The sequence below is a fragment of the Echeneis naucrates genome, chromosome 14 (genome assembly GCF_900963305.1).
Source record: "Echeneis naucrates chromosome 14, fEcheNa1.1, whole genome shotgun sequence".
Classification (NCBI taxonomy): domain Eukaryota; kingdom Metazoa; phylum Chordata; class Actinopteri; order Carangiformes; family Echeneidae; genus Echeneis; species Echeneis naucrates.
This window is the reverse complement of record NC_042524.1, coordinates 17,666,541-17,692,893: the sequence shown is the minus strand read 5'-3', so window position 1 is coordinate 17,692,893 and position 26,353 is coordinate 17,666,541. Positions and strand designations below refer to the sequence as shown.

Below are 26,353 nucleotides of genomic sequence, written 5' to 3'. Positions count from 1 at the left end.
GTGAGATCTGGCATAAAAGCTTATAGCTTGATGTCATTACATGTGGCCATCAGCAAGCTGAAACACATGTTCAGTCTAGGTAAGAGACTGACAATACAGCCTCTGGCAGGCCTGAGGCAGGGCCTTTACATCAGGGCAGGTGGAGAGAAGATCTACCCAGTGAGATGATAATTCAGGCAGCCAGAGACCACAGCCCTCCAGTTGACTGGCTGACCCAGCTCGAGGTTCTCAAGGAAGTGGTTTCAAACCCTGGGGCTAGAGAGCGCTCACTGGTCGTCAGTAGTAAACAAGCAGCAGCAATCACTGCTGCCTTTTCACTTTGTAGGTGTAATTATGAATGGGGACAGCTATTAAGTGGTGGCAGTTTTTATATTACTATGTCAAATACATGCAACTTTTGACCTGCAGAAATGCTGCCGTGTCGGTCATGTGCAACAGCTCACAGTGAAAGCATACTGTTTGTCTTCACTCTGGCTTTGGAGTTTCAAATATTTCAATAGTTCAAATAAAGAAACAATGACACTGGTATGTGTGTGCAAAAGGTCATACCTCTTAAAATGGAGGGAGAATCCCTCAGAAAATGTTCCATAAAAGGCATTTTCAGGATAAATAGTCATGGTAAGTAGAGCTGAGATGGTTTACTCTATCACAGGAAGTGTCTGTTAGCCTCATTAGAATACACTGCCTCATAATGAGCAAATGTAACACCACAGCTAGCTGACAGTGTGCGATGCCAGGATCACACTTAATCCATGGCTCATTTAATGTGCTGAGGAGGCTTTATTGTCATGCAAAGGACTAAAACTAAGATGGAACTAATCACACATCTTTGTAGCACTGCAATTGCACTGCAACTACAATATAATTTATATATATAATTTAGAATGCCCCAGAAACAACACACATAAGAGAAAGGCTAACAGACAGTTGTTATCGTTTTAACTACTACTTAACAGATGAAGTTGTTTAACGCCTTCACATTTTACGATCAATTATGTACCTCTTTAACCTCTTGTACTATAATGTTTCCTCACACAACCAATCTGATGAAAAAGTAGCAGCTTTATTTTAAATAAAAGCAACTGCGTAGGAGATATACTTCCTTTAACATATACAGCCCATGGTTTAGAGGTTAACAAGTCACTGGACACACACAGAGAACCTCAGCAGTCATTCTCAAATCTACGAAAAACAATAAAACAAAGAATTATCAGTGCGCCACTTGGAGCAACAAATGCTCAAGCCACAGCAGTTTTCTTTTATTTTTCAAATGAACTTTGTTCTTTGCCATTCTCTAAAACGAAGCCAGTAGTGTTCTGGACACAGCAGCACAAGACCTACTCACTAGCTAGCAGTCCAAACTTTTGAACGACATGCGAGATAGCGATTGAGAAGGGCTGCTCCTCCCACCCAGTTTTCTCAGTATGGATGGAAATCTAATGAAAGAGCTGAGTATCCATTGTTACATTCATTTAAAGCTGAATGTGCTGAGCCTCAGACCCTTAACTGTCCAAATTATTTATTCACTTTTTACGCTTTTACACTGTGTTTTCTCATCTACCTCTAACCCACATCACATTTAGTTAGTCCCACTCCCTGTGCACAGTTTGTCAGATGGAGAAATTGAAGTATTTAGTCTGAGGGGGAAAATAATTGGGATGTATCAAATATGCTCTCAAAAAATTAGATTTTGCTGAGACAGGAGTTGAATTCTTTTGTTAAAATTACTGTAGTAAATATGACCTTTTTTTCCGATGAAGTTCTTTTTCTGCTGCTATTAATGTCCTTTGGAACTAAACATTCATATGCAGAGTGCATACTATTTGCTGAGAGATCCCAGTCAAATAACTCACTACACCCAATCTCTGAAAACCACATAGCCAGAAAGACAGCCAGCCAGACGGACAGATCAGCAGACAGACAGGCAGGCAGGTGGTTGGACTGAGATTTGGGGATGGGGTGGAGCAGACCTGAGCCCTCCTTGCTTGCCCCTACTCGCTCCTCTTGTCCCCACTCCCTGAGTGCCAGAGAGCAGATGGGCCTCACAGCACGCCCCTCTGTTCACCAGTGCTAGTGTACAAAGCAGCACACACTACAGGACGCCACTTCAACATCAGTGAGTGGAACAGAGATTTACCAAAACAGAAAAACACCCCCACCACATACACATCAACTTAAGAACTGTAACCTCAAATGCATTTTTTGCAAGGCACACAAAATGCAACATCAGAATCTGGATTAGTGACTACTTCATCCAAGTGGAAATTAAAAAAGCACTGGAGCAACAAAAGTTCCAATATGATAAGTCAGAAAGAGTCATATATACAGTACAGAGTTCTGCTTCAGTACTGTTATCCATCTCTGAATCTCTCTCTATCTGGGCTCTTTTCTCACTGTGAGGCGATGTGTCAGAGGCACTCATAAACATTTCTCTATTTTCCCCCCTTGAGCTTACAATATCTCATAGTTCAGTACATTGGGTGAGTGCCAGAGATCGAAAACATTTGCTCTGATCTGCTAGCTTGGCAGGAGGAGGAAGAAAAAGATGGGGAAAGAAAAAAAAAAGAAAAGAAAAGAAAAACTCTTGCTTTATTCAACACCAAATTCTCTCTGTCTCTCTTTCCCTCGTTCCGATATAGTCAGAGCTTACAAAAAGTGCTGATAACAGGCACTCTCTCCAGACTGAAGCATTTCTGAATGGAGAATTAAGCCTCGAGATAGACCTCTGACATTTAAACCATAACCTTGTGGGAGGACAATGCTTTAGCATTTATCTATAGTGAGCCAAAGAGGATCATTTGGCCAGATAACTCTGCAGTTTGTTTCTCTTCAGAGAGGACAAAAAGGGGCGGTGCAGGGCACAGGAAATCATCATTTCAATTACGTATCTATCATAAAGCATGACAGATTAGGGCATTAATAAGCCCCAAGGTTGATACATCTGCCTGAATCTTGCAGCAAACAGAATAAAAATATCTCTCATTATTGGGAAAAGTAACTATGAATTGGCTTGCACTCAAAGCCAAAAATATGTCATTAACATAATTATCTTAAATACAGTCATTAAACACATTTTTTGATCATTTACAAGATGAAAGGGAATGATTGGGATTTTCAACATTAACCTCTCACAGCCCTTTCTTAAGTGTGTGGAGGGTGAAGGTGATGCATTATGACTTTCAAGGGATACTTTATGGTTATTTGACAAGAGGTTGTTTGCGGTGGTATGTATTTCATCTGTAAAACATACAGATCAGCATGCTGGCGAACTAAATTACCATATTCCTATGCACAAGAATACCCATCTACTGCTAATACACTGACAATGTATGACACCATCATATATCACCACATCAAATAACCTGAATTATCAACTAATGTTTGTGGTTCACCACATATGTGGGTGAGAATTATCTTCAAGTATTTCTTTGTGTGCAGGCACACACACACAGGAGATCAAGGTTGAACCTGTCAACCGCCTAAACATTACTCATGACCAACATGCAGCCACAGCCAACCACAACCACCTGCCAAAGTGGTCAGTCAAGCCAACAACACATGGAACACAAATTAAATTTCCAAATAAACACATACTTAACGCACATCTCACATGCTTTTGTGCAGTTACTTCTGTACTGACTGTACAACCATCACAGCAGTGTAAGACAACCTTGAAATTGGCAGGTAGCACCATCTGTCCATTAGCCAGTACTGGGACACACACAACTCACGACCCTCACAACGGAGGTCGACCAAAAAGGCTGCAGGCCTCAGCTTCAGTATGCTCCATTCACACTATTACTCTACATTCTGTCACATGACTTGTTAAAAATAGGAGCCTTCCAGAGCTGTGGGGACACCAATCCACATGATTCATGACTACAGGCTATTCAGCAACAGTGAAGACCCACAACGAGAACAATGCTACCACTGCTAAAACTACTAAATACTGTAGCTGCAAGAACATCCTTCATTTCACAGCACTAGGTAGTAGGGAAGCATCTCATATCTAAAATGCTAACATTTTCTGAAATTATTCAGACATCTTTTTTTACCAACAGGATAGATATATCGGCCCTATCAAAGAACTGCAGAGTGAACTGCGAATCTTTGAGTTAATGTTGTGCCTGTGCCTTTGCTTTTTCCTTTTGTCCACTTGTCCTGCACCCATCCACACAAACAAATCCTTGGATATGCAGCTGAAGAAGACTGACTATACCAGTGAAATGGCAACACGTAACCTCAGTGTCCCGGTCATGAGCATGTTTGTATAAACAGAATACAGAAAACAGAATAGACAGTCCTTGCTTGTATAGATAGACCACGACATCAGTGTACCATAAATATTATTCGTGACCTTTCCACCTCCCCACACACAAAAACATGTTCAGGAATACACCAATACACATTCACATACCCTTGAAACCATATCCTGCCCTGACAGGGCAATATGACACTGTTTAGCACCAAGGACCAATGTATGTAAAAGTTTGGATATCCTTAAATTTCCATAAATTAGCCAACTTTATGCCCAAACTTGTGCCCCAACAACTACGATGACTGAGGCAACATGTGGAAACTTGACATCTGGAGAACTCGATTTATATTTATAGAACACGGTAAAACTCATACATTTCAACATGAAGTATTTTCTTTGATTTCATTTATGAAGATCCTTGATAAAAGCCTTTCATAGACAAGAAAAGATCAGATCATCATTGTTCCTCGAGTCTAGTTTCTTCTTTTTCGTTTCACTGATGAGTTTCCATGTCACATCTTCTTGCACCATTATAGCTGGCAATATTTATACATACAGCCAAATTTTATGTAGATATGTTTGGATCACTGCATCAGTACTGTGTCACAGTAAGATAAAATGTTTGTGACTCACCATTGAGTGCTTTTTGTTCAGGTTCTTCTTCTTCCTCTTGCCTTGTGTGTGTGCCAGGCTCGGGTTGTTCTCCTGGTCTGAAGACTGGTGGTGGTGGTGATTGTTCTTGCAAGGCTCCAGGCTGAGGCCATTGGGGACCCTGGCAGGCTTTTTCTTGAGCAGAGGCCCTGCCTGGTTGTCTCTGCACTCCTGGGGCTTCAGTGTCATGTTCTTCTACACAGGAAACAGAGGAAGGCCACATTAGAACTAAAACACTTGGTGACACACTCGCAATGTATTTTACAGTGGCAGCAAGACAGCTGGTGTCTCTGATGTCTCTGAAAGGCATTGCAACCAAAGAGTGCATCAAGTGTGAGCATTGTTTCAGTACCTGAGAAAAGCTGATAATGAATATGTTTGATGTTGAGGAAAAAAAAAAAAAAAAAGGCTAAATATTCACTTGTTAACAGATGGTATCTCACTTCACTCTGGAGTAAGCAGTCCAGCAAATCTGCTCCATCTGAAGGGCAACTGTGCAGACAGGCCTGTGATACAGTGTAGTACACATCAAATATCAAGATCTCATAAAAAACACAGCAGAAATGTTCTTATGAAAAAAATCGTTTCACCACCTTGCTTTCATTTGAGAGAACAGCAGGAATAAAGAAGAAAGTACAAAATGAGACCCCGGCTGCATGTAAACCAGTGACAGCACATTTAGGTGGATTGTGTCTCAGGCACACATGATGCCAACAAACAAGGACAACTTTTGATTGATTGCTGACATGCTAGCACAGCAGAAACCACAAAGGCAGAAGACTTGGTGGCATTAATTGTACTTGATGGAAAAATAAAGTGAAAAGAAAGAAAACTAATCAAGACCTAATCAAAGGTCTAATGCAGCGAAACTTGTTTGCAGAAAGGGTAAATGTCCTTGCATTTGACTTGGTATTAAGAACTCTTTCAAGTCTATAAAATCAACTCTCTATTCAGTAATTTTCCTTTATGTTCCACTGGCTAAAACACTCTCATTCTGTTGGCGATCCATAATCCAAGGCAGCGGCTTGACAGAGCGACCTTGAGGAGCAACAATATTTAAATGCTGCAACAAATTTCTCAGTTCAGTCTGTAAACACATGAAAATTGTCAGTCAGAAGTGTTCTTTTCATGGAGAAAACTGACCGTTCGTACTGTGAGAGACAACTTTGAAAGACTGTTTCCATCGCTATTACTGAATACTTCTACTTCAATAACTCTCCAATACAGCAGCTATAAATACCTGTTTAATTTTTAAGATCAATGATTTATTTCCAAACTTACTGCTTGGTTTAAAATATGATATAGTGCTATGTCAAAAGTTTCCCCACAGTACCCAATTCAATGGGTACTTCAATCTTAAATCACACTCTGCTGCTAAATAAATACTTTAGCTTTTTATACACAAAATACAATTTTCTTCTTGAATCAAATGAACAAATTAAATATAGCACTTTTTTCTGGTGTACCTCAAGTCCAATTTACAAATAAGGAAAAGACCTGGACTCATCTTCTGCTGAGGACACTTTGACTGGGCAGCTCTAATTTTGGCAGGGGTTTATATTTGTTCAGAACTACTAGACTAAGCATTAATTCACAAAAATGTCAATGGTTTAGCTCACAGCCCACAGAAACCCCAGAGTTGGTGTACAGTGCATATGAGCAATGAAATCATGGCAGAATTTCCAAAAAAACACAGCATAAGAAAATCCCCCACATCTCATGCATCAGTTACTCAGTGATAGACCACCTGGAAGCAACCTTGGTGAGCCTGCAGAGAATTACTACAGCAGTGTTACAGATATGCAGGGCTGTCAGAAGGATAAGTTTGATGAGTGTGCTACTGGCACTGACTCACTAAACCATTTCTAAAGGCCTCCATTCACACATAGAAAAACAAGTGCATACATCCACTAATCTTGTTTGCCTTTTCCGCCCACACTCATCCATAGCAAATAATGCAACATGACATGCATTGTCAGTGCACAGAATAAGTGACAAAGTTATGATGGGGCTGAGAGAGGCTCCATTGTGCCAGCCTTCTGCATGCTTCTAAGCCTCCAAACCCACTGATTGCCTGGAATAAATTATGCACAATATGTTTTGCCTGCTTGCAGAACAATAGCAAGACAAATTCCTTATTCCAGGGTCTGATGTCTCTGAAAGGCAAGTAATTGCTCAGTATGGCTCACTCTCCACTGGCTTTCATTACTGTGATTGTCTGGCAGTGTACAAAGTGATTCCAATGAGGTATTCAGCTGCAGTAAATGTCTACAGGTATCCTCACGACAGGTTACAATCTGGAGGGTAGCTATTCTAATGCACTTGACTTTTTTCTAATAAAAATGTGTTTATTTTCACAAGGATCATTCAGTGTATCACATCCAATGTGAAAAGATGTGATGATGAAAGCAGTCTGACACTAGAGGGCTGTTTTTCAGCTCTGATCAAGGTGTCAAGTTTTGTCTTTACCTTGAATCTGTCAGATGAAAAATATTTACATATTCATGCTGTCTGGGTTTTCTAATGATGCAGCTGTAGAGCAGGCTATCTCATAAAAAAAAAAAAAAAAAGACAAGTTTTATGTGGAAAAACTACAGGGGACAAATTATTATTAAAAAAAAATATTTTATGCGTCATAAAGAATGGCTGGAGAGGATCTTTACCTTTCATTGTTCATTTGTCAGACATGCAGTTGTGCTTACAAACAGGAGCAAGACAAGTTGTAAAGTAACCACTGCCAAAAGTTGTATACAGTACAATAGTATAAGCTTTGCACTATTCCAAACCTGCTCATTAAGAATTCATTTACAGAGGAATTGTAACAAGGCTTCTTCTCAACATCTATGCTGCTTTGTCTGGAAGTGGAAATAAATATGGAGTGCCAAATCTACGCCTCTACTTTAACAATGAGGCTGAGAGTGAATGAAACAATGGAAAGCCCTGCTTGCCAAAAAAGAAATAACTGCAGTTTCAACATAACGATGTGCAATGAGTCAGTGCATAAAGATGACGGATTGAAGGGGGAGTATATGTGGGGAGTGCAGCCAGCAGATGCTTCCAGGAGAGGCTCAATAATCACTGCTGATGGGATGCATCAAAAGCTTCCATTTGTGTACTTGCTTTTAACTCTTGGACTCATTTGTTTGGTGGTTCAGAACAAGTAGCAGAAAAATGCTCTCTTTCAGTGCCTAAATCCGCATTATAACATAACTTACTTTTGAGTTAGTCCTTTAGACAACCATCACCTTTTGTTTTTCTGTTTGAAGGAGTTTAATTTTATCTGCCACATTTTTAACTTGCTTGACTCTGTGGGACCGTTAACGCTTCCTCTCAGCTTCATCTTCCGGACCACATTTAACAAGCTGGACCTCCTCCGGTCTCTCAGTCTGTTGACATTTAAAACACTGAACAGACAGGCCAGTGAGGGGCTTATCAAAGGGTCCCATCATCTTGTCTTACTGAGACAATTTAATTAGTTCGCTGGCAGAAAACAAGAACAGAGATGGTGAGCGATGGAAAAAGCACTTGAACAGACCAGAGGATTAATGAATCTGACTTCCCACAACACTACTGCATTGAGCATCAAGCTCAAAGTACATCAGCTCTCTCTCTCTCTCTCTCACACACACACACACACACACACACACACACACACACACCTCAAATCTATTGAGAAAGTAAACAATGATTGGAGATCAAATGAATGCTAATAAAGACTGATAAGAACAATTTCTCCTTGTATGGTACTCAAGGACAACATCCTATTAGCGCCATCTACCTATTTAAGTTTAGCAGTGAATTGTCTCTCTTTAGGGAGTCCTTGACCTGATTATTTCAGTTGGTGTGAAAATAGCATTAAGCAAGCTAAGTGTTGCGTCTACCAGCCTGCTGGGTAATTCAACTGCTGCTGTTTGATGTAATGGAACAAATTACAGGTTTGATTTGAGCAGCTCAGCTACTTAAACCCAAGTGAGAATGAAGTGAACATGTTATCCCTAGTTCAGCACCTTCTTTAAAGCGCTGCCTCTTGTTGAGTGTGATCATCATTGAGACTGTAAGATGTACTGTATATTTACGATACATTAAATATACAGTTACTTTTTTTGGTGATGCATATTATTGAATTTTCACATAAAAACCCATGGATGACGAAATCGAAATGATGTTATTGGCTGTGGTCTGAAAATAATGTGCTCCTTCCTTTACTACATGATTTGTTAGGTGGAACAATCAGAAACAATGTTTATCATAACCGCCAGAGAGCGTGACCCTGTACAAAGAAAAATCATATGAAAGATCTTTGTAACATTTTCTGAAAGGTGTTGATTGATATTGAAAATTAAAACATCTCACAAGACTTAGACTTAATGCATCTGGAATATGGGAACTTAGTTAAAGACAAGAAAATAAATACAGTGATCATTTAATGCTGCTGGTGAAAAGGTTTGACTTCACTTTGAACTGTAGCATCTTATTTGTTACCATCACATCTCAGACATTATTTGACCCCTTCAGAAGGGTAAAGACACCAACACCACATTTTCATGACAAATCAAGGAACTATTGATTAGTGATAATTCGGTTGAAACTAAAACTAAAAAAAAAAGTGTTTTGAGTTTGTATTAAATGTAAAAAAATAATATCAATGATTTTTTTTTTTTAATTCAGACGAATTTGAAGCACTAGCAATCCTGTAACACAATATTCAAACTTCATACTTTGAGGGCATGACGTAACTTGGATTTATATACTCTGTGTATGGGATTTAAGAGGGCAGCCAAATGTGCATGGCCAAAACACATAAATAAAAGCACATGTGGGCTTCAAAATGATGACCATTAATAGATGGAAAATGGAGCTTGCTTTTCCAACTTTAATCCAATTCTTGAGTTATGATGAACAAACTACTGTATCACTATCAACTTCATGTTCCAGACGACGCTGCACTAATATCTGTTCAGATTAAACACAGCTGAGATAACAACTCAGCACTGAGGTCACACATGAAGCATCTGTGCATCAGCCGATTTTGGCATCCACAGCACTGACCAGCCAGGACAAACACGCTGCCTCATGTGTATGTGCAAGACAATGGTTCAGACCATGAGAGGATATCAACACTCCAACAACCACATGGGTACCACTTCAGCACTGGTGTTTTCACTGAGCCTCAGCTCATGCTACTCGAGTAAGTGTTGCTTCCTCAAGCAACTAAGGCAAAGTGAGAGTTTGAAGAGAGTTATTTTACTCGAATATATATATATATATATATATATATATATATATTACTCAGCAGTCCATCTTGCAGATTGACCTGCCGCTCAGAAAAATCTGACAGAGTGAAAAGAACCAAGAGCTGCCTGAAATTACAGTAGCTCCTGAATACAGACAAAAGGATCTCAAAGGTAAAGGCTAAAAGACAAAATCTCACTCCAAAAGAGCTGCTTTAATTTTAATTTCAGTTATGTGAAAGAGATAAGCATTCAGGTTGACTTGATATTATAGCAGTGAATAAAAACAGGCAGAACTGAAGTGAAACAGAAACTGGTAAATCTGTTAAGATCTAAAAATCCCTCTAACTGTATTAACGATCCAATTTACTAAGAATATGAATCAGCCTTGAGAAAATGATTGAGGCTGAATCTCTGAATCTCCACTGGCTGCTGCCAGAATTTACAAGAACTGGTTCTAAACACTCTCTCTAAAGCTCTCCGGTCAAAATTGGTGAAAGACAAATACACAGAAGAAGCCTCTTGACCTGTTTCATACTTGAAAATGTAAAACTTGCATCCATCACATAATTGTGTCATTGTCCATCTGTGAGTCCTTCCGATAGCCACATAGTACCGCTTAGTTTGGACATTAAGAAAAAAGGCCACTTCAGGAAATATTGATGGAGATGATAATGGCAATCATTGGCTAAAACCCTTTTTGTCTTTCAGTACAACCAAACAGCGCCGCAAAGGACCAAATTCTGTCTTCAATTAACCTCAGATTACCACAAGTTTCTTAAAGAAAATCTTAAAAATCGTGTCTTCAAAGATGACAGTGACCTCTGTCTCATTTCAGTAAACCAGTGTCTGCATTTCTTCAGTGACCTTCTTTTGGGAAAGGGTTTTCTTTTAGTTTTATTCTTTTTTTATTCTTTCTTTGAAGTGATGAACTCAGTTTTAGTCATCAAACAGTGAGGACATTTGATTCTAGTTCAGTGGTTCTCAACTGTTTCCTGTTACACCCCCCAAAGAAAGCAGTACAAATTGTGCAATATTCCTATACTGGTAATTAGTATTGTGATTGGTTATAAAATTGTTACAAGTGCACCTCTGCATAACAGCATATGCTTATTAAAAAAAAAAAAAAAAACTACAAAAAAGAAATACTGATCCACTTACAAAAAGATTAACTTTAACTTTATTAATCCTGTTTTCCAGTCTGAGTGCATTTTCAGAAAAGATTAAAAGTGCATCAATTTGCATTAACTTCAAAAAAGTTAAATCATTGTAAACCCTCAACACTTTTCAATCAAAAAGATTATTACAAGTTATGACACAAACTTACGATGGCCGTTTGAGCCATTATAAACTTAAATGAAACGAATAAATAATTATACCTGTTCAGGGTCAGCTCCCTGACTTGCATGACTGATTTGGCTGTACTTTTGATGCCAGATGCAAATAAAACACTTAAATCTACAAAAAGAAAATGAATAAAGGAAATTGTGCTGATTTTTTTATCAAAATTACGAAGTGTTTCACAGGATTAATGGCCTAACTCAAGCGGCTTATCAGCATGATTGGGGTGTAACGCCTGTCAGTGCCACCTCAAATTATTTGGCTTCATGCTGTTCACTGCCAGAGTTTTTAGACACAATCCACACAGCTTTCTTTATCTCCCACCATTTAATGGCATGCCACATGAAAGTGCCACTGCCACCTAGGGTCGCGGGTGTGCAATCATGTTTTGCTTTGATGCGGCAATGAAAAAGCTAAGACATTAGCTTACTGGGGAGGTGTCAGGGTTAGTGTCCCACTATTTGAGAAACAGTTGTCTAGTTTGTGGCACGCTTATGTACGTGTTGGGTTTTTTTTGTTTTTTTTTTGACATTTAAGGCAACTGCTGTCAATTTACAGCATATACACTGTTTAACAGGTATCTTTTAAACAGCAGTAATACTGATTGATTCACTTCAGCCGATTCCAAACAGCTGTTCTCCCTGATCTAATCTACTCCACTTCTTCCCACTAACCTGGCATTACTGCACCTGTCCACTAAATACAGCTCAGTGGCTGCATTTATATTGAGATGTGATGCTATGTTGCTGCATAACAACAATGCTGATATCAAGCAAGCACTGAGCAGATGGTTGAGATGACGGACTTCTATCCTGATATTTACTCCGGCCTCCTGATAGCACTAAGGACAGCCAACTGAAGGTAACAGTAATGAAACCTCATCATCCACAGCTCCTAACTGTTATAGTAAGATAACCTCCTTCTGAAAGTCAGTGTGTTCTCTGCATTTTTTGCAGTCTGTTTTGTTGCTGTAAATTTTTTGATTCTCTTTAGATAATGGCTGAACATTAATAAGTCCATTCCGAATAATTGGTCTGATGGAACATTGTTGACAGCCATTAAATTGACTATAAAAAAAACTATACATTAGGAGACAGTGTGTTAATGCACAGCAAGAAACCTAAAGAAAAACTTTGAACCAGGGACTCCTTTCAGCTTAGTTCCTTCTTCCTAAAATCTGAGTCCGGCAGTCTTTCTACCAAATACATAAAATAAAAAATAAATAAAAACAGACACTCCACAGATGCTGAACAAACTCAGGTGCGAATGAGCCAATGTCTTCATTAAACAACGAAAAGGCGATGGAGAGGTACAGTTTTCTAGGTAGGCTGTAAATTATTCCCCTGATAGACATCTTCTGCAGGAAGTTTTCTCACCTGCATTGTTTTTCCTCTTATATAGTACTATAGTACTACATATAGCACTAAAGTATTCCTCTTTCTAGTGCTCACTCATAACAACACTGGGGTCTGACAAAACAGAGTCCACTTTATAAAATTCACATGCTCCTCACGGATGGACAGACAAAGACACCTCGCCAATTTCCTGACACTTATCACATGATGGCAGACATTTTTTTCCATTTGTGTCTGAAGAGTGCGGGGGGAAAAAAGAAAAGGGGATATCCTGTGTATGACAATCTGATTTCCTGGTTGGGTCTAGCAAATGCAGATTTTCTTTCTAGGAGCACAGGCAGGGCAAAGAGCAGCAGGGTTGAAGGACAGCTACAGGACCAGATTTCATTTGTATAGTTCAGCCTTATCAGGGATCTGAAGGAAGCACATTTGTCCAAATGAAACAAAACAGCCTGACCCACACATATCGTACTAAAGACAGTGAACAAATGGCTGCATTGTGGTCACAATAATCAGGCTGGGAAACTATAATGTTCAGAATGGTACCACCAAGAGTGTAAGAGTAGATAGCACTGGTGCTGAAAGTATCTGACAACATCTTGAGTGAGGAACTGAGTCGCACAATTTGCAGTGTTTGACTTTTCCGATTGAATGTGGCTTTTAAAAATGTATTTTCTTTATTTCTCCCTGTGCTCCTGATGACTATTCTGATTACAGAAAGGGTTTCAAGTGCAAACTACAGTAGAATCATTATTGCATACTGAGGTATTAATGATGCTTTGGCATGCCCAGCAGAGAGGACTGTTAAAAGTATTCAAAAAGTGACGTCATTCTGGCATGCCAAATTAGCATATGGCTTTTGTTCAGTTGTGCAGGATTACATCCCAGATGTGTTCACATGATGAAAGGGCAATGTGGCCACGAGGTAAGACAATCTGCCATGGTCTTATCAGTGCTTTGGTGGTTTGTATTTGTTTTGTTTGCGACTCTTCAAATGTGTGCGTGTTTCGTGCTTGTGTGTCTACATGTGTTTCCAGGACGCATCTTAACAGGAGGGAATAAGGCCTTCAGCAGAGACGCCAGCAGAGGACAGGACTTAATGTAAAACAAACATATTCCGCAAGAGCCACAAGAACCCACAACAATTACCCTGATTAAATAAGCATGAGGAGCAGAGATACAGCCTGTCAGCCTGGCTTTTTTCATGTTAATTACCCCATAAGCAGGGCCGGCAGAGTGGCCCTTTAATGGGCGCAGAAAGAAGTAAACCAACAGTATTTGTGTTGCTGACTCAGAGGGCTGATTTCTTTGTGAAATCTTAAAGAGTATGTCACAGATACACATGGGCTGGCAGTTTGTCTGTTGTGTTCAGAAGAGAATGAATAAAAGGATTTCTGCGTAAAGCAAACAAAAGCAGGATAACATGCACACTAGCCATGTGGTGACAACCTGAATAAGCAAAGCATACTGCGAAACAAGATGAAGTACAGACGGTCCTGATCAAATAAGAACAAACAACAAGGAGGAAAATAATGTTGTGCTGAAAATGATCTCAGCCCAAGCAGCATTGTGGGATAGATTTCACCCTTTGAAGCTGCCCTTGTTGGCTTAAATAATTACACCTAATTGCTGACAGATGTAAGGGCAAATGAACCATTTGCTTAAACAGGCAGAGGGATTGCTCACAGTGACTGCACTGGGTCAGGGCTTTTATTGGATTCTGCCATTCAGTATTACTAAAGAAAATTCACTTTCTGTTTAATGGGCCAATAGGTTCAATTGTCGACAAATGAATATTCACTCTGCATTTAAGTAACACTTAAATGACTGGGTATAATGAGCTACCCATGATCAGCAAAAATGCTGTTTTGCTGGAAACAGGAAAATGGGGCAAAAAAAAAGGGGGAAAAAAAAAATGCTACACTTCTCTGTATAAATATCTGGGTGAACATCTACAGAATGATGTACTTCTGACAAGCCTACAAATGAAATGTTTGCTGATCTTTATTAGTATTTTTGTTGATCAGTTTGTAAAATGTTAAGCTCATCCTTTACTCCTTTGTCTATTGCTGTACATTATGTTCCAGGTATATCGACCATCTCATACTTTTTTAATATGGAGAATTCACAGTTAAAACATAGTAAACCCAGCCTGAACTCCAGCCATTCTTCATCGATTCAGTTTATACCACAAAAAGCTTATTTGATGACATTACTCTGAACAGCAGTCTTTATAGCAAACTGATTTTAATATGGTATACAAAAACCCTGTGAACCTGCATGTAGAGTCCATGAAAGGGACAAAAAATAGTGGTCAAAACGATAAGATACTCACCAACAATGACTGAAATATGTCCTAAATATGTAACTGTAATATGGTTTGGATCCTTGCACAGCCATTTTTTTTTTTTTTAGAACAAAGTGAGCTTAAATGTGTCTGTGCTGATGAGATACTACTGAATCCTGTTGTGGGCCAGTGTTTCCCAGTGATATGTTAAACTGTATTCAATGTTACTTTCCACAAGTTGACAACTTGAGAGCACAGTTAGTCTCAGCACATATTAAATCAAAAATAAATAATGTCAAATGAAATTAATTCACCTACTTGTATTGATCTACATTTCTTTCTAGTGCACTCAAATACTGCATAAGCTGAGTTGCCAACAATATTAAAGCACATTTCTCAGAGAAGGCCAAGTCTGATGCATCAGCAACAAAAATATATGTTTAATAAAGCAACCTACAAGTAGTAACCCTACATTGTCATGTTTTTGTTTTACATTATGCTGACTAGTCTTTGCCAACTAGTCAAAAATGCTCAATAAGTATGCATGTTCTGTCCGCAGCAGCAGTGGCATCACCCCATGTATACCAAACTTACAGAACATGGAAGAAATACTCAGCTTACAATGCTGGCTGTTGACCAACTTTCCACATAGTGATGAAATATCTGGAAGAACAGTGGAGACTGAATTAGACTAGAATTCTCTTGTAAAATCTTTTAAGAGGGAAGCCAAAGGTCTTAAAAACTGGAAGGGAGATAACAGAGCTGTTAACAGGATACCAGTGCCATTCACCAAGTGAAGATCGCATATAATAAAAGCAGTAGTGATGAAACTGAGAACAGGGACACTGCCATTACCTAGATTGAGTCTTTTGACTTTGGGTGTCATTTATTCTTTAAATGTAAATGGACACTTTAAAAATGCTTAATAACATGGACTCTCCTAACTCTCAGTCCATTTATTTGAGAAAGATTGACCTACATTTTAGAGTTTCTCTCTGCAGACAGTTTGCTCAGGCATTATTCACAATCATGTGACAAGCAAGGCAAACAAATTCACAGGAAAATTTCACAGAAAGCAAGTTTTTATTTTGATTAGTGATCTAACATGCCTATTGAATTGGACCAATTTAAATGTCTGGGCCCCTGCAGCTGCCTGATCAATCAACAGAAAACTGCAGCATGAGAAGAGGTCGGACAAGCAGAGTTTTCTTCATCCGGCAGATTCAGAAAGTTTACAGACGGGGTGTTATTGCCAGAGGGGTGAGCACACAGTACAGTTAAACTAGAGGTCATCACCACTCCAGAGTTTGTGTGACTGGTCAAAAGTATCCGTCTGAGCAAAAAGAGTGAGTCTCTCAAAACCAAAAATGATTTATAAAAGCAGAAACAACATCATCTTGTCAGCCTTATTACGCCAAGTGGCCAATTTGGAGACAGCAAGCAAAAAGATAAAAAAAACAAACAAAAAAAAAAAACCCACAAAAAAAACGCAATATACCATGGAAACAGTTTGCACAGACAAATAAGTGTCAACCATAATTAATTCCATGTAAATTCATTATTCAAAATGTATTACTTTCCATCTAAGGCTGAACGATTAATTGTATTTGCGTTTGCATTTGCGATATCACAAAAAACACAATTTTCTAATCGCAACGTGTGTGATTACAATTACATGTAAAAAAACAAAAAACAAAAAAAGTGGTCAAGTGACGCGGGAGCGAGAGCAGACCACTCAACTGCATCAAGTTTTTATGCTGCACCTTAGACTGTTGCGCAATGGTCTCTGGTTCGACGGAACCGTCAGAAAGTCAACTGAGACTTTAATCTCGATGAGGCAAATCAGCGGTGTGGAATTATTTGAGCTTTAAAAAGGAAGATGCTGCGCAGAACACGCTGTGCTGCTGTTGCTACCTCACAGGGCAACACAACAGATCTTAAAACAGCACTTAAAAAAACACCACAAAGCCATTTATGACAGCTGAGCACCAGTGCGCCACACATGCTAAACCCAAGACAGGCATCATTGCCCGCCATGTTTTAAAGAGTCGCTCTGTATGAGCGTAGTCCTAAATGACACGCAGGCAATAACTAAGTTCACTGCTAAAGAGATGGTGCCTCTCAGCACAGTGGCCAAGCCTGGGTTCACAGCATTGATAAATGGTACAGTATGTGTATTTATCCATCTTTTATACATAACTTTATTTACTTTGACTTTCTGAAATATTTTCAAGTAGTAGAGCAAATTGTGTGTTTCAGTTTGTGTGAAACGTTACTGACTTGGGAGCAGTAAGATAGATGTCATTTAAAAATTTCTTTATTTTTCTTTATTTTAAAAAGTGCATACTATTAAACTGTACCTTTTTATTCTTTCAAATACATAGAGGCAAAACCTAGGATTTGTTGCTCTTATGTTTCTGTAATGAGCAGTTAAATAAACATTATTTATTTATTCATTAGTTATTTATTCACTCTTGCATCTTATTGTGACCTTTGACTTCTTCTAATCCTTACAAATACACCTGGCCTAATATAATAAGAAATAACATTGCATACTAAATGTAGATAATGTTTTGTTGGCCATATTAAAATAATTCATGATGTTTTGTTGAAAAAAAAAAAAAAAAAGAGGATAAAATAAGAATTTTTAAAAATTGCAATCGCAATATTGGGGGGGGGGGGGGGTATAAAAAAATCGCAATTAGATTACTTTCCAAAATCGTTCAGCCGTAATTCCATCTCATCCATCAATTTTCATTTTTTTCCACACATTTAATATATTTATTTTCTATGTTAAAGCACAGTGGATGGTGATAATGCAAAGTCCAATATGTTTCTAGAAGAAACGGAAAAGGTGAGCCATCCAAGCCCAAGAGCATCCAAAAACAGAAAATGTTGGACACTACCAAGCCATCACAGATAAAACCGGCACCACTGCATTTTAAAATCTGAAGTGTGGGCGCACTTTTGGTTCTTCACACTTCAAGGATAAACGGAGCTAGAAATGACAAAGCTTTTTGAAAACTGCAATTAACAGGTATCATACTGTGAAAGAAGAAAGGGGAAAAAAAACACCCCAAACACAACAACTGATCCTATCAAATCTCAATACTTGTATTCTGAAAATGATACAAATTGTGGCATAAGCAAATACCCCAGCCTAATAACTAATTGTAACAGTTAATACAGTCTCATTATCACCATTAACAACATGAGCACAACACTGAGGTAGTGGGCTGACAGCCTGTCCCTAAAATAACATCACCTGTGTTTCACATGTGTTTTTAATGCTGTCCACTCTTTTCTCTGGTCTATAGCATCTCTGAGCAGTTTTTTTATTCTTAAACATTCAAGCACTCCATTTCCAAACAGTTTGAACAGGAAAAAGCATGACGTTTTTCATGGAAGAGGACTTAATTGCAGACCTGTTGTATTAGTCAGTAGTAGTAGTAATTTTAATTAATGACATAATAATAATAAGAATAATTGATAGAAAACATCACAGCTCTTGAAGAGCAGCTTAACAGAACAATTCTGACCCATGTTCTTTATAAGTTTACCAAGGCCATTCCCTGCCCATTGTGGTTTTAAAAAACGCTTTATTTTCAGTGTTTTCTGTGCACACTGGAAGAAAAATGACCCTCTTCTGGGATTTGGAAGAAGGGAAAAAGAAATGCTTGAATTTGCTCATTCTGTGGCTTTATAGCGACAGCTCTCATTCTCTCTTTTTTCTCTCTTTCCCTTCCACTTCAATGATTCACAGCTGAAATAAGACTCGGGGAGGGAGTGAATGTTGGGGGATGCTGAATCCTTCCTTTCTTCTGTGTACTTCTCTCCTGCAGCCAAAATCATTGCTGGACATTACATCAGAGGTTTTCAGAAGGACAAACTTAGAGCAGTTGGTTTAGTTCGCTCTTTTTTTCTCCCCATACTATACCAGTGCATAGCTCAACTACTGATAAAGTTACGTGCTCATGCTCAGGCCACTGATATCACACCTTTGATTATGGTGAAACATTTGCTTTGATCCATGCAGAGGTACAGTCGAAAAGTAAGCACATGGGCACAATGAATAAGAAAGATTAGTTACTACCCATGGCTTTGCATTCTAGCTACCATTCCTCCACCCTCCAGACCAATGACGTGATGTTTCTTCAGACAGAACGGTGCAGGTTGCTTAGCAACTGGGTACAGAAAGAAGATAATTAAATTGCTCTGATACTCTTTCAGTCCTTCGTTATGTATCTGAGAACTTTTTGCTCCAACCAGCAGTGAATACAAAGCTTCCCTCAGCCAAATTCAGTGTCCTGAAAGAGACAGGAAGGTAGTGACAGTACCACAGAAAATAATCATGCAGCTACAATGAAGGAAAAATATCTTATGAGTGACTGAGTCGATGAAAGAACTCAACTTGCCAACCCTAGTCAAAATAAAATTATATTTTTTACATTCATTCATTTTTCATTCAAAATTGCTAAGAGAGACTTTCCCCTCCAGAAAAGCAACACATCTTTGTGTTCTACTTCTCTGTTTGTGTTGCTGGTCCAAGACAATCCTGTAGATGCAGAGTGCAAAAATGATTGTGCGTTGATTCTACAGTCCCTAAGAGTTTATGACATTGGTGGCATTGTGGTGTGTGTAAAATTTGACATCTTGTGGTGGCCTTTTATTGTGAACAACTCACTGGTGTTACACTTGAGTAACAATCATGCAGTGTAATCAGCTTCTTGTCACTTTTGACTGTTTTGATAAAGAAAATATGCTCACCAATATGAATTTAAACTATTTTGCTAAGTTTCAAAAAAATTAAAGAGGAGTACTTCCAGTCATTGTATTTTCATCCAGTATATCCATATTTAAAAAATAAACGTGCTGTACTGTACACTTTATGGCCTATTCATGGTTGAGGTCATTTGAGGTAAAGAATTTAATTGTAGCTATATATGATTTCCCCCAAGGTTGAGGATAGAGTGCACCCATACTGTGGGTATATAGTCATTTCCATTAAGAAACTGCATTGCACAAACAAAGCTTACCTCATCTCAGTTAACATGAAGTCAAATCAATGGAGCACACTGTGCTTATTCATGCAGAGCTCTATTTCCTGTCTCTACAAAGACTGGGAGCAGAGGCCACTGCTCACCAGAGTGCCGACACCTGCACTATTTATAGCCTGTGGACATTAAAGCTAATAATGTAACAAGAAACCACAGACTGGCCCCTTCACTGGTAATTAGAAACCCAGCGAAGGCTCACCATCTCCAGAATGAAAGAGAAAGACCGAGGGATGAAGGAGAATAAAGCTCCATACCTCCTCAGGTAAGCTCACATAACAGATAAAGAGCTGCTCCTACGATATAGCTAAGTCTTTTATGATTCACTTAAGTTAGACAAATGCCGAGAATCACTGGTATTTGGAAAATAAGCTCTATCTGCCACAGCTTACCGTGCAATGAAAATAAAAACAAACTAAAATACATAAAGCTGGAACAGCGCATTGATGCTCACCATTTAATTAATCAAATATTCAATCAAATTATTTGATTTTCAAGATCAGACTGAATTCTGGCTGAGCAGTAGGGATACAACAATACAGTTTTCCCACAGTTCGGTATGCATCACGATTTTTGGGCCACGGTAACAGTACGGTTTCAATATCTTCATATAAAACTACTCAGTAGCAATACATTGCATTTAAAAATAATTAAAAGCAAGAACAGATATAATAACCCTTCCATAAAAAAAACAGAGCAGTAGCCAATAAAAAATAAAGAGCAAACATTATTGTAGCTACCATAATTAGAAACTACTTAACTGTTACAAATAGAATAACAGAGAATAGCACAGGTGCAGTCAAACCATAAAATGTATCATAAAAAGGGAACAATCGCTCTTTATCAAAAATAGGCAATATCAAATAGAAAATGTAGTATCTAATAAAAATACACAAAATTTGAACCCACTTATAGAAACTACTTAACTGCTACACATAACAGTCAACAAGTATGAACATGACACAAAGTGCGGCATCAATTCAAAATACTGTAGTCAAACAACTGCAAAGCAATGCTTGCACGCTGCGCTTTGTTTGTTGACTGTTTCCATTATCATAGTCGACATTAAATCCAAAATGATCCCACACCGCGGACTTCTGAGTCCCGTTCACTTGCCATGTATGCTCAAGGTTTACTCTCCACTCTCTTTTCCAGCATTTGCATGCCGAGCACTGATTGGCTCTGAAGGCAGCATGAACAGAGCAGTGCTGCTTTCTCTACTGTCTGCTCCAAATGTATCTAATCCAGTGCTTCTCAATTATTTTCCGTTATGTCCCCCCTAGGAAGAAGAAAATATTTCCCCCCCGCGCTCTCCATCGCAAATATAGTGTCATTTGTCTATAAAATTGTTATAAGTACACCTCTGTATAACACTGTATTCTTATCATTAAAGAAAACCAAAAAAAAAAAGAAAAAAGAAAGGAATATAGATCACACTTTATTCTAGTACAGCAAAAAAAAAAAAGCATGTTCCATGGGGTCACACAAGTCCTCCCCTGGGGCGCGCCCCACTATTTGAGAAGCACTGATCAAATCGCAAAAAATGCGTTGCACCAAGTGTTGACAAGTGTGACATGCCGAAACGTACTGAAATACCATTGTTGGCCTTTGTGTATTGAACCGAACAGGATGTATTGAACGGTTCAATTAAATACTGAATATTGTTGCACCCCTACTGAGCAGTCAAACAGAGATGATGTGATAAGGACAGAATCCACATTTTGCATTACCTCTGAAGTCTTCCTTTTTAAACATCCAGAAATTCTGTCCACTTGATTTAATGATGTGTCCTGTTATACTGTGATATTCTGTGGCATTAGCTGCAGCCACATCAAGCAAAGTCAAACTAGCGGTTTAAAAAAAAAAAAACACCTTTGCCAACAGTATCATGAATGAAGGTAGAGGTGTTAGGGAACTGAACTTGTCACGATATCAGTCAGTAATTTAACATAAGGATAAAATCTGTTGGAAAGCCGCAGAAATGATGTTGGCTGTGATGTCACTGTGGGGATTATGTGAAGGGCCCACAGACAGATATTTTCGAATTTGCTGGGGGGAGTGTTCAGGCCAACGCGGGGGATAATTTGCTTGGTAACAAGACTGCGTTTGAATTAGACAGACTTAAAAAGTTTTTGTCGCTGCTTCCTGCTATTTCCGTGGTATTATTCAAATTCCCAACCAACCAATTCAGTTGGTGCAAGATAGAATTAGTTCTGTTGAGTATTGAACGCTGTCTGTTACATGTAAATGTGATTTCAGACAGTGTTTTCACTACTGCATTGTGAATTCCTACTCATTTGTCACATCTCATCACGATGACACACACACAATGATCTTGTATTCCCTCACACAACAGGCCTTCAACATAAGTAGTCCAGGACTACAAATAGAGGGGCTGGTGTTTAGATGAATGAGATGCTGCAATTCAAGGTGAAGTCTGGTCAACTGGATAATAAGGTTTCTGTAATGAATGAGGAAAATGTCTGTGGTGAATCGGATAAGTGCCATGGCTACACCTACCACTGTTGCTCACAAAAAAAAAGTTACAAAGTGATATTTCTTAGCTTGTAAGTGGGAGTGGCAGGCATTGTTGTTGTAATACAAACTCTTTCTCTGTGTACTGAGAAATGCTGTTCTCACAACTTGAAAGGTTCCTTCGGTTAAATGACAAATGCATCCCTGAGGATTTGAAAACTTCAGGCATTGCTTCCCTGCAGTTGTGAGGCAGAGGTACTGAGTGTCATGGTGTTATTCTGCAAGTGAGTCTTGGATTATATGAAACACCACATGGACATGTTAACATGTCAACAAGGTTAAAGACTTGGGGATTTAATAGGCGTGCTATGTGCAGGTCGTCAGTTGAGTTCTGTTCAAAAATCATCAGTGTCCTGATTCAAGACTTCTTCAATTAATCTTAATAAAATTAATTAGTCTTCAATTCAAGTCTGTCACATCAGCCTGTGAAGCCCCTAAACACAAATTCTGCATTTGTGAGCTGGTTTGTGTGGTCACAGTGGTTTTGACAGTCTTTAAAATCTGGCATTAAAAACAGGGGTCAGAGTTAATGTCACCAATGTCACCATTAGCAGAGGTCTGTTGCAATTGGCCTTTTTGGCACCTGACTGCATGTGATTCATGTGCATAAATATTCAAGTACACTTGAACATCAATGCACGGAGAAGTCTGCCAGAAGTGCAGTTTTCTAAATTATTCCCTCAATTAACCTCACACAGATACTTTGATTAAATTCTATTCCGGACTGGCTGCGTTAAAATCTTTTAAATCATCCTCCTGCTGCCATACTTCATCTTTCTATTATCAACTATAATAAGAATCCCACACTCCCTCACTAGCCATCTGTGTAAACTTGGTTTGGGGAGGGAAAAGGAAAAAAAAAAAAAAAAAAAAATCAGGCTTGAACAATCTTATTCCTACGAATTAAACAAAAATATAACACATTGACATTGTCACTGATGGGTTACTTACACCAAAGGCGTAATTAAAAAAATCAATTTTATCACAGCCGCACAGAGTGGGAAGCTTCAACTAAAAACACCTGTCTGACTGTGATGCAAATGTAACAAGGAAAGTACCAGAGGATATACAAACAGGCAGTAAAACCATTTATTGCAAGCATCTGGTCAAAGACTCTCCCAGACTGATAATAATAGGCTTCATCTTTTATGCAACGTCTATGCACCCATATAAATTACCAGACAAAGCTGACTTCAAGTATTTACAGAAAGCTTGTTTGGTTTTCCCCTCAATTTTGAGAAGGTTGAATCTAAATACAAAACTCAACAAATGGAAAAGCATTTTCCTTTTTTTCTCCTTTTTCTTGTTAATACCCTGTAGGCTGTACTCTCTGGGGCTCTGGGGTTATTGAATAGCAAAAATTAAATTATATATATATATATATATATATATATATATATATATATATATATATATACATACACACACACACACACACACACACACACACACATTCCTCCCACCGTCCGAAGACATTATGTTTAGGTTAACTGATGAAATTGTCTTAGGTCCGTAGGTCTGAGTGTGAGTGTGAGTGGTTGTTGGTCTCTCTCTGTCCCTGTGTTGTCCCTGTGATGGACTGGTGACCTATCCAGGGTGTAACCTGTCCTCGCCCAATGTGAGCTGGGATTGGCTCCAGCACTCCCGTAACCCGGAAATGGAAAAGCGGTAGAAGATGGATCGATGAATGTATATATACACACATAGCAGAAGATTTTGGCTGCTGCTGCACGTGTTATCGCAAAAGTTGTTGTTGTTGTTGTTGTTCCCACACAACACAATGACAATTTCAGTCATCCAACAATATGAATGCACTGTACTGTGACAGTGTGTGCTGTCCGTCCTCTTCCTGGCTCTTTTAGGAAAATGTATATGAAACACCACCGACCCTGAAAGCCAGATAAAAAGTTTAATCTCTACATGTTAGCACACATGATGAAGACAGTCGATGTTTCGTTAATAATGTGGACCAAGTAGTATGTTTATCTAAAGGCTATGTTTGGTTTGGCAAAAAGCACAAGAATCTTGCTGATAATAAAATTTGACATGACAGAAAATATGACTTAAATGTTACAAGATGTCACACATAAAGCACAAACAAATCTTTCACACATATTGTGCATTTATAGCTCAGATTTGCCCGCTCACTCTCCTTGAAACACTGCTAAGGTTAGCAGATGAGGACATCAGTTTACCGTCTGAATAGTTATGTACAATGATGTCAGCCATAGTGCTTGGTCCTGAGTGTGTCCAGGCTGCACCATCACAATCCAGATGAACACAACCACTAGAGCACAACATGCAGCTTGAAGAATGTTGAGCATCAAGTTGACTGATGTGTCAAATGTCTTTCTTAGCAGAAGAGAAATATGCCACAATAAAGTGCTTAATCCATTCCACACCACTTACCATTCATTAAGTTGCAAATAAAACACTCAGCTCTACTTTAATAAGGAACAAGGCTGAGCACCAGCTGAAAGAACGAGTGAAGCATCTGTCTTAAGCCTGGGAATTAATATCCCCACAAAACAGGTACAAAAAAGTTACTTTTTAATTAGTCTGGCTAATGAAATATTGCAGAGGAGTGAAATATCTTAATGCCCCTCCCCCTGGGTCTTTATGAGATGGCACACTTTCCAGTGTCTCTGCCATTAATCAACCAAATCAATTACTACAAGTTGTGCAGTCAGGAATGTGGATTATATTTATATCTACAGACCCAGACTGCAGACCCAGTCTGGGACAAATTTCCGAAACGCAATGATAGAGAGAGTGAGAGATGAAAAGATGACAAAGAGAACAAAGACAGAGGCCATCTGGTTCTGCCATGCTCAAAAGAATGCTGTCCCTTTTTCTCTCAAGACTATTTGGAATAAAGGCCCCGCCTGACACAGGATAAAGTATCGCCACTGCAAAAACGAGAGTCTTGAAATACATCGAAATGCAATAACTGGATGGATCTCTGCTCGATAAAATGTACTTGAGCTCATCTCCTGAGGACCTGCACAGGCAGGCAGCCTGATGGAGCCAATGGGTAATTGCCTTCATGGCGATTCCTCATACCCTCATAGTCATCATGTGGAGGAAATCACATTTCTTAACTGTGCTGACATTTTAAATGCTTCAGTACAACATCATGAAGTACACTATAAAAACTTCCTCAGAGGAAATATGAAACATCCACTTAGCGAATTGCTGGAGCAAACAGCAGAAATTAAAGACAAAATGCTCTACGGTTGCTTTTATCTCCAGTGGCCTCATATTGGCTTATCCTGAGTAGACAACAGAGTATTTTTGAGGAATGGGGAGATGAGGGAGACCACTACTCACAAACCACTTCAGTTCCGTCCTCTGGCTCCAGCATGCATGTTTGGCTGCTTTGTTTCTGTGTGCTCACAGGATAAAGGCAGTTGAGCTGGCTGAGGAAGTGACAGCTTTTACAGCTCTCAAGAAACTGCTGGAAAATGCGCTACACAGCTGACACACAGTACACTGGCAGGAAATATGGGTTTTGCCACTTTCTTTTACGACCAATATCCTGTGGGTTATGCCTCTGCTTCTAAATGGGAGTGGAGAAGACATTTTAAGAGGCTGTCTCTCTGTGGTGTTTGCAAATCCGAGACTGGCCTGCAGCATCACCA

At 38.9% G+C, this 26,353-nt stretch overlaps 1 protein-coding gene across 11 annotated transcripts in view; it reads right to left on the bottom strand.

Moving 5' to 3' along the window:
- The window catches only part of auts2a (activator of transcription and developmental regulator AUTS2 a), a 285,288-nt gene that overhangs the window by 211,961 nt on the left and 46,974 nt on the right, over positions 1 to 26,353 (bottom strand). For all 11 annotated transcript variants that reach the window (XM_029518901.1, XM_029518900.1, XM_029518903.1 and 8 more), the window contains one exon: positions 4,892 to 5,104. In XM_029518901.1, coding sequence (XP_029374761.1) covers positions 4,892 to 5,104 — 213 coding nt within the window. The remainder of the gene's footprint in view (positions 1 to 4,891; positions 5,105 to 26,353) is intronic.